Here is a 15900-nt window from a genome sequence, read left to right on the forward strand (position 1 = left end):
TGAAACGAGGGGGGGCCCTGCTGGTATAAAAGAAGCCTATGCTTCTTCAACCTTCACACTTAACTTCCTTCTCCTTCAGTGATCACTGACTTAACTTTAAGGTAAGATATCTCTATCTCTAAGATATTTCTATACAATAGGTTCATTGAGTTTTTGTCATTATTATTATCATGATTATTTAAGGTGTGACTGAACACACTAAAATCAGGATGGAGAAAAGAGAAGAGCAATGATTTACATTACAGTGGCAGAGGTGGCTGAATGGATGTATAGGATTGCATGTGTTTGTCTGTTAAACACATGCATTTATTTCTTTGCAGCGAAGGCACACAGTGCCAGAGGAGTTAATAAGGCGGCCATGTTTATGTTTAATCATGCCATGTTACATAGTCGTAGTAATGTAAAGCACCTTATCAGCTGTGAGTAACAAGAGTGTCTATCTCTGCATCTGGGTGGGGAAACTGAGAACTCTGTCACTAACACTGTCTTCTCTGTTATGCTGTCTAGTCTCAGTTGTGTCTGTAAGAGCAGAAGCTAAGATGACTTTCTACGATGACATTTACCCATTCTACACTGTACAAAGGACTCCGTTTATCTTCAGCAGCCGCTTGCTCACCATTATTCTGGTCTTCCTTGTGTTAGCGGTCAGTCTTCTTCTCATTCTACCCGGGATACGAGGGAAGTCGGTGAGTGCAACCAAGTCCAAAAAAAGAAAAACTATTACTCACTGCAAATGAGTGACGAAACCTCACTATTGTTCTCTCTCTTTCTGCGCCTCCAACAGTGGTTGCTGAAAAGTGCAAAAATAATAGCAGTTGTAATGCTGTCATTTCAGTTTCCTCACCTTTTTTTTCCATTTTAGTCACCTGAAATAATTTGTCTGTCTCTTCCTCTCAGCGGCTCTTCTGGACATTTAGAATAGTTACCAGCTTGTTCATTGGTGCCGTGATAGTGGGTGAGTTTTGCATTCGTATTGTTTTTCAAAGATTTTATTCTTCCTGCCACCTTTGTTTTCTAGACTTTCAAGTTAATTTTTTCCCTGCAGCACTCAACTTCACTAACGACTGGGCCGAGGCCAGAATGACCACGAAAGCCACCTATAAGTCTTTCAGCAACGCGGTGGTTAACGCGGAGATTGGCTTGCATGTCGGACTGTATGGCATTAACGTTACGCTGAAAGGTGAGTCACAGTAAGCAACCTGTGACGTCTCGTCAAATATTCCTGCAGTTTTTATTGTGAAAGGAGTCGGTGCTACAACAACATCTTCTGCATATACACGTCAGAAAAGTTCCTTTTTTATCTGTGTTGCTTAGTAGTATTTACATCTGTTTGATCTCACTCAGGGAATCCTGTCGTACAGTTTAATGAGACCATTGACTACAATGAGATGTTCACCTGGCATGACACTATTGAAGAATATGAAGAAGCTCTGGAGAAAGGTTTACCCAACCCCATTCTGTATATCGCTGAAAAATTCACCCCGAGCAGCCCGTGCGGTCTCATCTTTCAGTACAGATACTCTGGACGATACGCGTCTGCAACACTCTGGTGATTGTTAATAACTCATATCTTGATTTTGTCAAATAATACCGTGCGCTCTAATTTTCAGGCGATGTAGAAATTCCAATCCCTGTGCAATAATTGCTCCACAGGACAGCATTTTGCTGCTGGATGCTCGCCAACATCCTTTTCTCCATGCCAGTAATCCGGTACGCTGGGTACATGGTGGTTGCCACTGCTGCATTCATCTTCTTCTCCATGATCTCCTTCACCACCATCATGAATGTGCCTCAGTGTGTTTTCTACATAGGAACTGACTCCTTTGAAACAGAATACAGCCATTCGTTTTGGCTGGCCCTGGCTACAGGTAAACACATGAATTTGCACATAGATTTTGCATGTTTTGCACTTGAATTTATCATTCCAAGCCCGACTGTTACTAACTCAGGTGATTTTCAGGCATCCTGTGCACCCTCATTGGGCTTCTTGTGGTGCTGCTTGACTTTTTGGTCCCTGAGAAGATGAAAGAGGCTTTCAGTGTCGGTGTCGACGGCTGTGAAGACGAGGATGATTCATACAGTGAGGGCTACCTGAATTCATTTTTCCTCGATGGAGTGACAATTTCACCAGTGAATTTAAAAGTTACAGAAGTAAGTACATTCATGAGGGTGGTTCGTACAGTTTTTGAGAATATTAGTAATCAACAAATTATCTTTCTGCTGCCTGTTAATATCTCAATCATTTGTTTAAAGCAGCAACAGTTCTTATCTTTAATATAAGTAAATTCTACTGTGGGACAAGACCGAACAGTGTATTAATAAGGCATTCCCATAGTTAGTTTATACGGCCGCCATAGTCACCTTTATATCCATGATAAAGACGTCGTTCAGCTAGACGTCGTTCAGCTAACTTTGATCGTTTTCTTTCTGTGTTACAGGAACATTTATGAAGCTGTGCAGATTCCCTCTCAGGGAGATTTCTTTGTTCATACTTGAAAATAATTTTTGTTGAATGTGTTACAGTTAAAGTCTCGACTTTCACATGTGTTAGTTATCTGTGTGAGCCTGTAAATAATAATGTCTTAAAATTGAGTCCACTGTAAATAGTCACATTTGTAAAGGTCACTCTCATGTTGTAGTAGCTGTAAATAAACATAACTTCGTATGGGATCCATACAATGTGTATATAGTGTGATGGGTGTGGATGGTAGAGCTCTCGTTGTTTTGCTTGTTTGGTAATGAAACATGAGACAACACAGATACATATTGATTGTACACAGAGTATACACTTTAAGAATCCGCTTTTTTAAATGAAATGCACATTTGGTTTTATTTACATTAAACTGATCAGAAACTTGGTCAAAGACATTATTAACCTCTTAAGCCCCAACGCCCCCTGATACGGGGGCAAAAGGCAGGGGATCAGTTAGGCTTGGGGCTTAAGAGGTTAATAAAATTAAGCCTACTCGATCCAAGAAACTGCTTAAAAACTGAAGATGTAATACGACAGCACGTGCTACTCCCTCCAGAGACCAGTGCAATCTGGCTCTCACCAGAACAGAAAACATTAGAGTCTCTAGTTTCAGAAACACAACTCCTAAGCTGGCAGCATTATTGAATACCTGCAAGAGCCAGATGGCACAAATTTACGACGGGACTGGTGAACACATTTCTGAACATTTAATGATATACTAAGCAAAAACAAATGTGCTTTTTATTTCTAAAAGGAGATTTCTAAGCGACCCCACACTAGTGAGAAGCAGCGAGAGCCCGAATGTTGGAACATGTGGTTTCCTTGCATCAGATTCATGCACACACAGTGCTCTGATAGGTCGAATTGATTCTCTTGTAATCCTGTTAAATATGTTTTTTTTCTGTCCTGTAATTTTTTAAGAGCTGAATAAAATGAAAACAAACAAGTGCTCAGCAATGAAACTGTATTTTCTGTGTGTTATAACTGTACATTCATTCAGTATTGTATATTCTGATACATTCTTGTACGCTCTGGTAAAAGTAATGATCATCCATATACTGTATGTCCTTGAAAATTAAGAGTGTCTTTGGCCTTCAGCGTCACCACAATACACAGAGTTCAGTGCCTTTGTACAGCATCTTATTATCTTCTTTTGATACTAATTGTAATAGATTAACATGTTGGATTGAGAATGAATCCCTGGTCAGTAAATCGTATTCTTCGTTATCACATGCATATACTGCAGAAGTTATATGGCCTTTCCAATCAAGTCCTTGAGAAATCCAAAGTATTTACAGTAGAAGTACAATTTTAAACTCCATACACATTATAAAAATGACTAAATAAAAAATAAATGTACTAATTTATCTCTTCATAAGAAAATAAACATGACCGTAAAGCTACTTTTCTTCAACACCATAAACTCACGTACAGTACTACAGACAGAGTATTCACATTGTAAGGCCATTATGACGATGTAATTCAAGATAAAACCTGGGAAAATGAGAAACGGATGTTCTTTACAGCGTCGCGACAACAGGCCAAAAAAAATAAAATGATAGAAAAATAAATTCTCCTCGTCCCACTGAGCCACCCGTCTTATTGTCGTCACGCAGCCAGACATGCAGAGCTACAGTGGGACTGATCCATGCAGGGTCCTCTATATGTAGACGGGCGTCTCCTGTCCCGTCAGCAGTCTGAACATCACAGCAGGCATCGTCTTCATGTTGATCTGGCACAGAGGGAAACATGAAAGAAGCAGGGTGGGTAAATGCAGGGTGTCAAACATGTGGCACACGGGCCCTGAATTGGCACCACAAAGACTCTGAGGCGGCCCACAGGAACGATTTGGGACTTTTAACTGCATTTTTATAAATTGTACAGTTTTTTCTACTGATAAAGGCCTCCTTCACGATTGTTCGTACTACACCTAAGTTAAAGGAAAAAAAGAACAATGAAATGACAAAGAAATCCTATTTTTTCACCATCTAATAGAAGAGTTTCTATTTCTTTATGGTATCTTTTAAAAAGCAAGAAAAACTTTGCTTTATTATTACAGGTCAGTCTGGGCAATGAGATACATTCTCTGTGCTTTTACACATCTATTACTTACAGTTTAGTCCCAAAGTGCCATGTTTACAGATTTCTTCCATTTACTACAGCAGAATTTCTTTATCATATAGAAAAACTGAGACATGCAGCTAAAATTGTACTTCTTTTTTTGTATGTGAAGATATCAGAGGGGTTCTGACTGGGGTTAAACTTATCCCTCGCCTGAAAGTCAAAGTGGGCTGTATGTGGCCCACAATGTAAAGTGAGCTCCCTGGGTTAACCCATCAACTTCAGATGCATTTACACATGCACAGATATGTAATCGGCCCTAATTTACTTACTTCTCTCTGTCCCACCAGAGACTGAGAAAAGGATTCAGATGTATTGCTGTCAAACAGAGATCTTTTCTATCAGAACGTACACTTGAAGAAATTACAGAGAAAATACAAGAGTGGTTGAAAATTAAGTTAAAGTTTTAAATAATATTCGGTACATATTTTTGATTATGTTTAACTTTAAGTTTTATTTACAGCATTGAAGCATTGAGCATCACAACACAAACTGGGATCTGAACCATCAGGTCTCCTCTGTATTCTCCATCCATTTGTTTGTGTTTAATACTAGTTTGATATGTTGCCATATTCATTTACTTTGGTCAAGAGTTAAAAGATGTATAACAATTTCCTGAAAAAATTAAAAAAATCAATGTGAAGCATGAGCTGCCTGACAGTTAGTTTGAAACAGCTGAGTTTATCTAATTGAAACAGCGAACAACGTGATGGTTTTATTGGAGTTAATGTGCTGGACTATGAGTCAACAAGGAAGGGCAAAAGAATTTCCCAAACTGTTCCTTTAAAGCACGCTCATAGGGATAAATTGTAAACTTGCACTCAAGGAAATAGATTCCTGTAATCACTGTGAAAGTACACAATAGTTAATTTCTCTGGAATGTGAGTTTTCTCACACAAACATCCTTTATTGTACTAGTCAGTTTTAATTTAAAAAAAATATTTAACCATGGTTTGTTTAATCACAGGATTTTATTGACTTTATTGACCCATCACTTACAGGCATTCTGTGGCCCTGTGTGTACCCAGTGATTTGGCTTTAAACCAAACTCTAATGTGCATGCATCTATGAAAGGCCTGTGTGGCACAGTGTTTGTGTGGTGCAGTAATCGGAGAAAATTGCCATCTTGTGTCATGAGGAGTTCCTACCTCACCCACAGAGATGGACAGGGTTTGAACTATCTTCTCGTGTGCCATGGCAACGACACTCTGACCATTTATTTCAATGATTCTGTGTCCAACACGAACGCCGCCTCTCTCAGCGATACCGCCTCGCATCAGGCTGCAGATCTGAGGAAGCAAAATAACCCCAAATGTGGAACTGCATCATAAATACCAACACTCCCAGTCAACAAGGGGGTATGTTGTAAATATTAACATATTTTTGGCATGTACTAGAGTAGCTTTCATGGTTCACAGTTCACAGTTCCTTATTTATCTTGGCCCTGGTGCAGCAGCTCAAAAACTATCAGAGCAGAATGACGCCTGAGCTTTTGGCTCACAGCAATTATTTGTACATACGCTGAGCTCATTATTGCTATTTTTAACATAAGCAGCCATCACTGTGATGCTATAACATGACAAAAAAACCTGCATGCACCTAAGCATTTAATAAGCCTGAGTTGAAAGTTCAATCTTAAGTTTAGAGTCATGGTAACGAGTGATACGGCTGCACTCACAATGCCATTTTGAACACTGAAGCCGAGCTGGAACTTGAGATCGGGTCTCTTGATGAGGACGGTGGTGACAGGAGGGCAGCTTACAATACTCAGCTTTACCTTCACCTGGTTCTTCAGACCCTGGGACACATTCAGAAACGCATTCACATGTTTCAGAAGTCAAAAGGTTTGTGGAGGTGGACTAAAGACTGGTGCTGTCCCTGTGCTTATGTGGTATTTCTATGTGCTTGTTAGTGTCATGGTCAAAATTACATTTATTCATTCGTGTTCTTCTTTCCTGTCCACTTAATCCTTTTAGGGTGAAAAGAGGGACCACCTAAAAGTCCACTAATATTTAGGTACTTTCACTGTAATTCATACTTTTGGGCTGTTCAGTCCAGCACTACTAACTACAGATAGTTTTCCTTGTGCTATTCTTTGATTCAAATACTTCCTTATCTAACTTATGACTCTAAGTAAAGGGCTAACTGGAGGTTCCTGATGTACTCCATACCTTAATGATGCCCTGGCAGGTGGCCAGTGGCAGCCCCACGAGACTTGTGTCATTGATGGACATAATCTGGTCGCCCACGTTGAGTTTTCCAGAGCGAGCTGCGGGCCCACTGTTCAGCATGCTGGCCAGGATGACCGTGGGCAGAATGGAGCCCCAGCCAGACTCGACTATTACCACGCCGAGGATCTCGCCTTTCTGCTTCTCTATATACAGCTGTAATACAGTATACAAGTATTTTTTAAACCTTTTTAAGCACACTTTGAATTTCATATTGAAAATTAAATCAAATCACTTTTATTGTCACATCACATGTGCAGGTACATTGGTACAGCACATGTGAGTGAAATTCTTGTGTGCGAGCTTCACAAGCAACAGAGATGTGCAAAATACAATAATGTAAACAAGCAAAATACAAGAATGGCTACATCTGAAACTAATAAATATATGTACAATATATAATAGTTTATGCATTTCATAATAGTATATGCATTTCATTTAGCGAGATTCTGTTAGGGTGGAAAATCCATCAGTCATCATTTACAATTAGCCAACAGTGGAATAAAAAACATGTCACACCTCTTTACAGTTGTCTGAATTTGAGAAATGAACGAGGTCATCGTGGTACATTTCCTGGGAGCTGATGATGTCACTGTATTGTTTCTGGCTCAGGTCGGTGGGATTGATGCCATTGGCTCGCAGGAATTCTCTGTAGGCCACACTGAACGCCTGACCAATAGACTGTGCGATTAGCTGCGCCTACGGGAAGGGGAGCATTTGGGGGAAACCGCTCAGCAGAAAGGCTATCCCAGCTGACAACAGCAAGGAAGTGACCAGAGATTATTGTAAAAATGTAAAACTAGAGCGTAAAGTAGAAAAGAATGGCAATACTTACATCCTCTGATTCAAAGACATAGCAGATCATTCTGTACTGGCTCTTCCCTTCGCTGGTGGAGTCCGAAGATTCAGAGAGCTCCTCTGATGAGGCCTGAGACATGCGCCTCCGTGCCATCAGAACTACAATGCTGCCGATGTCTGCGATGTAGGAGATGGTTCGCAAGGCACTGTCCATCATTGTTTCCTATGAGGAACAAAAGTAATGACAATCATGATTCAAAATAAATTGTGTTTATGCACAAGAAGAAGGCAACACACAAATTTAAGAGCCACTGACCTGTGTGTCAGCATTCAGTACTTTGACAGCTTTAGTGGAGATAAACAGGTCCACTTCTGTCATCATTTGAGAATCTTCATCTTGGCTCTTTGAGATAAACAGAATTTTAATAAGACGTTTTGCATTTCAGAGAATGAATGTGATGCTTTAATCTTGCATAGCATTTTTTTTCTTGCACCTCAATAATAACGCTTGTGCTTATGCCTGAAAGGCAGAGACAGTTTAAATTATTCTTTTCAAACTTTGCTTTTGTGACCAGCAGTTCATTTGTAGTTACATTCAAGGCACAAGCACAGGATATAACACTTAATACACAGGAACAAAAACATGTGGCCGTATCAAAAGAACAAAGTGGCCAAAAGAAAGACATGCAACAGCTCCACTGTGTGGTAAATAGATGAGGTTACTGCACAGCTGACTTTTTATAAATAGGTCACAAGCAACATACAGTTGTGGTCAGAAGTATTAATACGTGTTATGGTCATTGTAATTTAGGGCCTTGAATTATTTCTTTGAACTGTTCATTTTCTCAGTGTGGAAAGATTGTACAGCATACATCTTTATTGCACTTTGAAAAGAACTGGGTGCACAAGTTTGACTTTAGTTTGTATTTTTTTTCTAATCCACACAGTTTTAGATGTATACATACACCTCCACTAATATTTGGTTAAACGTCCCTTAGTAAGTTACACGTACTTTACCAGAAGCTTTTTGTAGCCATTAAGAAACTTCTGGCATAATTCCTGGTGTATATTTGACCACTCTTCTTGGCACACACCCGGTTTTTGGTAAGGCCATTCCAGCTGTTTAACGTTAGCCTGCTTCATCCATTCAAAAACCACCTCACACGTGTGCTTTGGATCACTGAGCTACTGGAACACGCTGAAGAACTTGGAGATAGTCATTCTTCTTCATTATTACAACCACTTTGTACAATGTAACAGTACTGCTGACAGCAAAACAGCCACAGTGCATGATGCTACCACCACCGTCCTTTACAATTGGTACAGTGTTCTTAGGTTTGAAGCTTTCACCTTTACAAACATACTTGTTGTCAAGTGTGGACAAATAGCTCAATCTTTGTCTCATATGGCCATAAAACCTTTCTCCAGAAGGCATTTGGCTTGTCCATGTGGGCAGCTGCAAATTTCTCTTGAGCTTGAAGGTTTCCATTTTGGAGCAGGAGCTTCTTTCTTGGTCGGCACCCTCTCAGTCCGTGATGATATAAAACTGGATTCACTGTGGACAGTGATGCTGGTGTTCCAGCAGTTTCCAGCTCATGGTAGGCTTGAGCCTTAGTGGTTCCTGGGTTATTCCTGAACATCCTAACCAAATTCCTCTTATTGTAGGGGGACAGTCTGGGTCTAAATCCAGATCTCGGCAAAGTGATGACACATCTGAATAACATAGTTATGTACAGTTGTTTAAGTTAACAGGCCTTAACCTTGTCAAGTTAAAAGACAGAACTCAGCACCACTTATTAAAAGATTAAAGTAAGTGTATCTATATAATTGAGCCTGTATGTATACTTCTGGCCTTGTATGTATTAAATAACATCCATCCATTCACTTCCGCTTATCCTTTTCAGGGTCGTGGGGGGCACGGGAGCCTATCCCAGCTGTCATAGGGTGAGAGGCGGGGTACACCCTGGACAGGTCGCCAGTCTGTCACAGGGCTAACACACAGAGACAGACAACCATTCGCTCTCACATTCACTCCCGCATTCACACCTATGGGCAATTTAGATTGATTGATTAACCTAGCCCCGCTAACTGCATGTCTTTGGACTGTGGGAGGAAGCCGGAGTACCCGCAGAGAACCCACACCAACATGGGGAGAACATGCAAACTCCACACAGAAAGACCCTGGCCTGAACTACATACATATTATTTATTTCAACTGCGAGCATACATGTAGAATAAAGTCAAATCCCTAATAAAGTCGAGTCCCTCCAGCCAAAAATAAAAGCCAACTTTTCTAAGGCTGAAAATCCCAGATGGAGAACATCAAGAGAATCTAATCAAGTCTCCTGGACCCGAATTCAATTTGTTCCCTAGATTTCATTTCAGTTTGTTCCCACATTTTGATGCTGGCCAATTTAAAGATTTATGAACTAAATGGATGCATGTTGGTAGCTGTAACAACCCTGAAGAAGAATTACCTTGATTTGACTGACAGCTTCATGAGCCTGGGACATACGGACACTCTTGGATGGGTTTTTATCAGACAAAACTTGAGTGCAGCCAAGGTAGTTAGCAGCAAAGATGATCCCATCAATAAGGTCTTCTGGCTCACAGGGACCTGGGACTGTGTGACAAAAAGACCCCTGTAACGTGCAGCACAGATTCATAAAAATGACAACATTTTGAGAATATTCTGAGATATTTACCATCCTCAAAGCTGGGAAACGAAGCAGCTTCCTGTGTTTTCTTTTTTAAAAAATGTAATAAGTTGGACTTCAAGGGCAAATATTTTGCAGATACAGTATAAAAACCTATATCTATCACAATATCCACGATTGCCTACATACAAAACTTACAAAAACAAATGTTTCTTGGGAATACGATTAAAGAGACAGTAAAAGACAGTTTTTTGATCAAAAACTGGATGATAAGAAGCTAAAAGTAGCTGAATTTTAACCTTGGGAGTGTTGCTGTCTTCTGCAGAGACAGGCTCTGGACACTGAGACCTCGTCGCCTGCTCTGGCAGCTCCTCAGGTATTGCAGCCGGGCTGAGCTTCTCATTCTGCTAAACAAAAATAAGTGGGGGGTGTTTTCTTCTTATCTTGGACAGTTTGTGTTTTTTAACATTTCTTGTTGTCCTGTGCCGATTAAGAAGAACTCATAAAAAGTGATGAAGACTATTTCTGGCGATGCATAAAATTAAAATTGTGCTGATCCCCTCTAAACCACAGCAGAGGCAGGTTTGGCACAAACATTTACAATCACGAGCCACAGGGGACAAGAGCTGACAAAGATGTGTCCTATTTGCATTGCTTACCTGCTGGGGTTTCTCTAGCCGTCTCTGTCTCTCCTCGAGAGACTCCCTCTGTTGTTCTGGTGTGTGAAGAGGAGCCAGGGATGGCTTGATAACCCTGGGTTCATTCTCCCGGCTGTTAGCAGTGGAATTACTGGGTCTGGGAACAGGAGGAGGCTCTCTGTGAGGCTGGGGTTTCTGGGTTTCAGTAGGAGGCTGAGCATGGGAGTGGCGAGGTGGGGGAATAGGGTGTTGCTTACTGGAACTGGACCTAGCTTTGGTCCTCACGGCAACTTTTTTGCAGTCCCTGGGCAAAGTCTTTGGACGCTGCTCAGTGTTGCTGGTCATGCATCCTTTGATCCCAGAGGCAATTTGCTCGATGCCCTCTCCTGTTCCCCTCCTTCCTCGCCCTTTACCCTGCCGCTCCTTCTCCTTTGAATCTATATGAGATGGCTCACACTTCTTGCTGGCTCCTAGGACATTAGGGTTCCTTGTGACTCGGACGTCACCTTCTCTTTGCCGTTCCTCTCCCCCCTTCCTAATTCTTTCGTTCTCATTACCCTGATAAAGGCTAGCCTGCCTCTGAATACTGTCCTCCGTCTCCTCTAAATCCTCTATAAATTTGGCCCCATCTAGCACCTCTTCTATCTCATCTCCATCACCGAAGAAGAACCTGTCCTCCTGGCCCTTTTTAACTCCCCCTTCTGTTTCATCACCAGCAACTGGAGCACAATGCGACCTGAAGCGATGGCTCATCTTACTCGGCTTAGCGTCTGATTGTGATCCCTCACATATTTCTGTGCCATGCCGTGGCCTCGGAGTCATCTGGTCAGGAGCACTGGTGTTCTCATTAGTATTATCACTGACAGCATGCTTTATATAGCCACCGTCCTCAGGACAGTACTGCTTGTAATACCTCATGTCCACACCGCCCTCTCTGTTCAAATGCAGAACCTCATCATAGTCCTGCTCGACATCGGAGCCCACGTTGTCGTACTCAGAGCAGGTGTCCTCCATGTCCTCAGGACTAGGGTCACAACTCATGTAATAGTGATTTGCAGAAACAGGAGAAGTCAGCTGGTCATTATTATCCTCCTCCAGCGCACAAGGTGGTTGCTCAGTCGCCTCGTTCACCAAACCTCCCCGCTCTTCTTTGCTCTGTCCAGGACCGGGGCATGATGAAGTGCCGGGTACCAATATTTTGGAAATGGATCCTGGCCTCTTTCCATGAGCCATAACTGGCCCCTTTAGCCCACTACCCTAAGCCCTGTAAACATTAATAGAAAATCAATTTCACATTTTTGAGAAATGTTATATTTTCAACAGTATATCATCATTCAGACTCTTTATATTATTATGAAAAATAACTGAACACATATTGTATTTTGCAAATGACGTAGGTTCATCACACTGGAGAAATCACCTTCCAAAGACTTCGATGCTCTCTTTCATAAAAACAGAAACTCTTCAGCAACTCTTCTCAGTTTTCGAGCTCCTCCGCTACAAGCCTACAGCACAGGTGCCGTCAATTTAAATAACCAAACATCAAAGATTCCTCTTTGCATATGGTCAAAGATCCACTTTTGTATACAGTGACTATCTCTGTCATACTTTAAAAACACACACACATCCTCCCTCCGTACCAAACATCCATATTTTACTTACATGCACCATCTCAGTCCATTTGTCTTTGATGGTGTTTGTTATCTGTGATCTTGGTCCGTTGTGCCTGCTCTAATTTTGTCTTGATGTCCTGCAGAACAGGAAGCCTGCAGTAAAACTACAGACACACAGCCTTCCTTCTGCAACACTGCTCTCTATTCTTAGCACCTCCCACCACAGAAGCACAGACATATGCAGATGCTCTATACTGGCTTATTGTAAGTCAGTCTGCCTTCACACACAATTTAAACTCTTCTCTTGCGGGTGAAAGTCATCTGCTTAACCTAGTCTAGCTCTCTCACACACCGCTTGAAATATAACATCCTAAAAAGTTATTACAAAATTCTGGCACAAGTAATGCTGACAAAAATGCTGCCCATGCCTGCTTTCAGATTGTAGCATGTGGTGTTTTCTATAAACTATGTTATTGTTTTATAGTTTGCTAAACAGTATCTTCAAGAAGCTGCCTTGAAAAACAGTAAAGAACCAAAGAACAACAACACAAAACTGTCTAAATTAGTCAGAAAGTACTTCACAGCTGAACCGATAGAAATTAATCGTGGAAAAATGATTACAGCTGTTAATTAAAAGTAAATACTGGCATTTAACGAGTTCCAGCCTCTCGAATGTAACTATTTGGGGTTTTTTTCTGTCATTCTTTTACCGATAGTCTACAGTTGACAGAAACGAGAAATTTTAAATAGAGACATGATAGTCTACATTGACCAGACACTTTATAAGGTACACCTAAATGGTACAGAGCTGAACCCCTTTGTGCTTTCGGAACTGCCTTAATTTTTCATGGCATGGATTCAACAAGGGTCTGGAAACATTCCTCAGAGACTTTGGTCCATATTGACATGACAGCATCACACATTTGCTGCAGATTTGTTGGCTGCACCTCCATAATGTGAAGTCCACCACACCCCAAAGCTGCACTACTAGATTGAGATTGGGTGACTGTGGAGGTCATTTGAGTACAGTGAACTCCCTGTTGTGTTCTGGAAAGCTGTTAGAGATGATTTGAGCTTTGTGATATGGTGTGTTCTTCTGCTGTCATAAAAGGATGGACATGGTCAGAAACAGTAACCAGGTAGGCTGTGGTGTTTAAGTGATGCTCAGTTGGCACTAAGAGGCCTAAAGCGTGCCAGGAAAATATACTTGGAACCACTGCTGGTGCTGCTTTTATGTTTTTTACTCCAGATTCAGACCCTATTTTGCAGCAGTCTCAGTTTCCTGTTCTTATCTGAGAGGAGTGGCACCTTGTGCGGTCTTTTGCTGCTGTCACCCATCCGCTTCAAGGACTAACATCATGTGCATTCAGAGATGCTCTTCTATATGCATAGACTGTACCAAGTACTTATTTGAATGACTGTTGCCTTCCTATCATCTCGAAGCAGTCTGGCCATTCTCATCTAACCTCTGACATTCAACAAGGAAAAACGCCGCTCACTGGATCTTATCTCTTTTTCTGACCATTTTTCTCTATATACCCTAGAAATGGCTGTAATCCCAGTAGATCAGCAAGTTCTGAAACAACTCAGAGCAGCTTGCCTTGCACCAACAACCATGCCACATTCAAAGTCCCTTAAATCAGCCCCATTTCTCATTCCAATGCTCAGTTTCAATGTCAACAGCCTGGTTCGACCATGTCTGCATGCGTAAATATGCATTTAGGCATATGCCATTAACTTTGTTGCCATGTGATTGGCTGATTAAATATTTGCGTTAACAAGCAGCTGAACAGGTGTACCTGACAAAGTGGCTGGTGAGTGTGCATTCAACATATATTCTCAATCAAGAAAACATCTGGCAGATTAAGAAATGGGGAAATATCTGTTATTCGCAGCCCTACAGTAATAATACAAATGTACAACAGCAGGATTTAACACCAGTAAATTAGAGAGTATCCATCAATACAACATAAAAATGCTGTTGATTTTATTTATCAATATTATAATGATATAATTTATGATTCTCTCAGCTCTGAATTCCACCAAATCTCTTTTCATCCCTGTCATCATTTAAAAGAAGTGAGCTCCTTAAGTGTGAATGTGATGCTCTCAGTTTAGTAATACATGCTTTACATTTGATTAGTACAGGATATGTGAGAGGCAGCACACTGACAGTGCTGTGCTACACGCCCAGTATAAACATGTCATCATCAGCATCCTCATCTCAGCATGAAGCATCTAAGCTTGAGGCTGAAAAGAAAAATCATAGAGCAAACTATTTGGCTCAAGCTAAAAAGACTCCACAACGAAATGAATCCTATCAGTGTTGATCAGGTCATTATGCAACTGGGATTATAGCATCATCAGCACAAAAAACCTCTAATCCCTGCTAACAGTCCTAAGCATGACTTCTCCATGGTGCTGAACTGGCAATTAAAACAACAGGGGCAATTACAGAGTAGAATTGGCCTTCACCATTGCAGTTTTCTTGCACCTGCCCTGCCCTTGAAGAATGAGTGGTAGTATTTTATAAAGCTATTACGCCTAACTTTTGCCGCAGCTGCAGGGGTGGTTGTTGCTGTGGCTCCAGTCTCCCCACAAGTGGACGCCGCATTTCCCTCTGCCTAGATGTCGATAAGATAATCGGATATGTCCTGCGCATATACCGTGCATTAATGGAGCGCGCTCCCTCCACACACGCTCTCTAGTGGTTATACCATCTGGAGGCATCTTATTATCCTACAGCAGCTGGAAAATTCACATCGACCTTGATGTGAAGCATGGAGACTGCACCATGCTGACACCCAACTAATGGGCTGATGTGCCACAGGAGCACGCACATCTAGCATCGTTTTCGCTCTGTGACAGAAGCAGGCCTACATGCATCAATATTGCATGCTCCCCTCTATACGTGCATTAATATATGTGTGTGCCACTTACCGACATCAGTCCTGTGGGGGCCTCTCCCTTAAAATGCCCGTTTGCTGATCAGATGAGATTGATCTCCGGGATGGTGATTTTTGAATAAAAGCCGCACAGCAGCCCAGGAACCTGTGTAGAAAATACACCCCCTAACACAGGCACACACGCACCATGTGCTCACTAGTCGCACTGTTCTACCCAACATAAAACATTAATGCACACGCAGATGCACCTCTATATGAATGGATTGTATTTTTATGTTTGTTTGTTTGTTTGTTTTTAATTTTTTAGTCATTTTATAATTTGTTTAACAGTATAAGTGGTGGCTTGTAAGTCATTAAATAGACACCCAAGGTGTGATTTATATTATTAGATTATCTTTACTTTAAAGCCATATTTAATATGATTATATCTTACAGCTTCCTAGGATTTATTTGCGTTTGTTGAGGA

At 41.2% G+C, this 15900-nt stretch overlaps 2 protein-coding genes across 9 annotated transcripts; one reads left to right on the plus strand and one right to left on the minus strand.

Moving 5' to 3' along the window:
* Window positions 1–8: 8 nt before the first annotated feature.
* Window positions 9–3268, plus strand: duox2 (dual oxidase 2). Its single transcript, XM_082541368.1, has 8 exons — window positions 9–101; window positions 508–686; window positions 898–955; window positions 1046–1180; window positions 1345–1549; window positions 1654–1868; window positions 1961–2151; window positions 2439–3268. Exons 2-8 carry the CDS (start codon window positions 540–542, stop codon window positions 2448–2450), a joined length of 963 nt encoding a protein of 320 aa, XP_082397494.1. The 5' UTR covers window positions 9–101; window positions 508–539; the 3' UTR covers window positions 2451–3268.
* Window positions 3269–3426: 158 nt separating this feature from the next.
* apba2a (amyloid beta (A4) precursor protein-binding, family A, member 2a) lies at window positions 3427–15822 on the minus strand. 8 transcript variants are annotated; one of them, XM_082541366.1, is made up of 14 exons: window positions 15469–15822; window positions 12578–12665; window positions 12336–12420; window positions 10937–12179; window positions 10577–10681; window positions 10326–10365; window positions 10098–10243; window positions 7937–8023; window positions 7658–7843; window positions 7342–7521; window positions 6766–6978; window positions 6273–6392; window positions 5743–5883; window positions 3427–4205 (listed from the first exon to the last, which is right to left on the minus strand). In XM_082541366.1, the coding sequence occupies exons 4-14, from the start codon at window positions 12146–12148 to the stop codon at window positions 4134–4136; spliced, it is 2502 nt and encodes an 833-aa protein (XP_082397492.1). In that variant the 5' UTR covers window positions 12149–12179; window positions 12336–12420; window positions 12578–12665; window positions 15469–15822; the 3' UTR covers window positions 3427–4133. The 8 variants fall into 8 exon arrangements, with proteins under 8 accessions (XP_082397492.1, XP_082397486.1, XP_082397489.1 ...); XM_082541360.1 differs by having other exon boundaries at window positions 10577–10684; XM_082541363.1 differs by lacking the exon at window positions 15469–15822 and adding an exon at window positions 15078–15442 and having other exon boundaries at window positions 10577–10684.
* Window positions 15823–15900: the final 78 nt, after the last annotated feature.

Source organism: Aulonocara stuartgranti (assembly GCF_965226115.1).
Source record: "Aulonocara stuartgranti genome assembly, chromosome: 7".
In the NCBI taxonomy this organism is placed as follows: Eukaryota; Metazoa; Chordata; class Actinopteri; order Cichliformes; family Cichlidae; genus Aulonocara; species Aulonocara stuartgranti.

What these genes read in the sequence shown, in the direction of transcription:
- apba2a (XM_082541361.1), bottom strand. Translation starts at nt 12,148, where the DNA reads ATGGCTCATGGAAAGAGGCCAGGATCCATTTCCAAAATATTGGTACCC. An exon ending in GTTTCCCAGCTTTGAGGATG is followed by an intron (nt 10,244 to 10,325) that starts GTAAATATCTCA and finishes TTTGTCACACAG; the next exon opens with TCCCAGGTCCCTGTGAGCCA. An exon ending in ATGTCTTTGAATCAGAGGAT is followed by an intron (nt 7,522 to 7,657) that starts GTAAGTATTGCC and finishes CCCTTCCCGTAG; the next exon opens with GCGCAGCTAATCGCACAGTC.
- duox2 (XM_082541368.1), top strand. Translation starts at nt 540, where the DNA reads ATGACTTTCTACGATGACATTTACCCATTCTACACTGTACAAAGGACT. An exon ending in CATTGGTGCCGTGATAGTGG is followed by an intron (nt 956 to 1,045) that starts GTGAGTTTTGCA and finishes TTTTCCCTGCAG; the next exon opens with CACTCAACTTCACTAACGAC. An exon ending in TACGCGTCTGCAACACTCTG is followed by an intron (nt 1,550 to 1,653) that starts GTGATTGTTAAT and finishes ATTGCTCCACAG; the next exon opens with GACAGCATTTTGCTGCTGGA.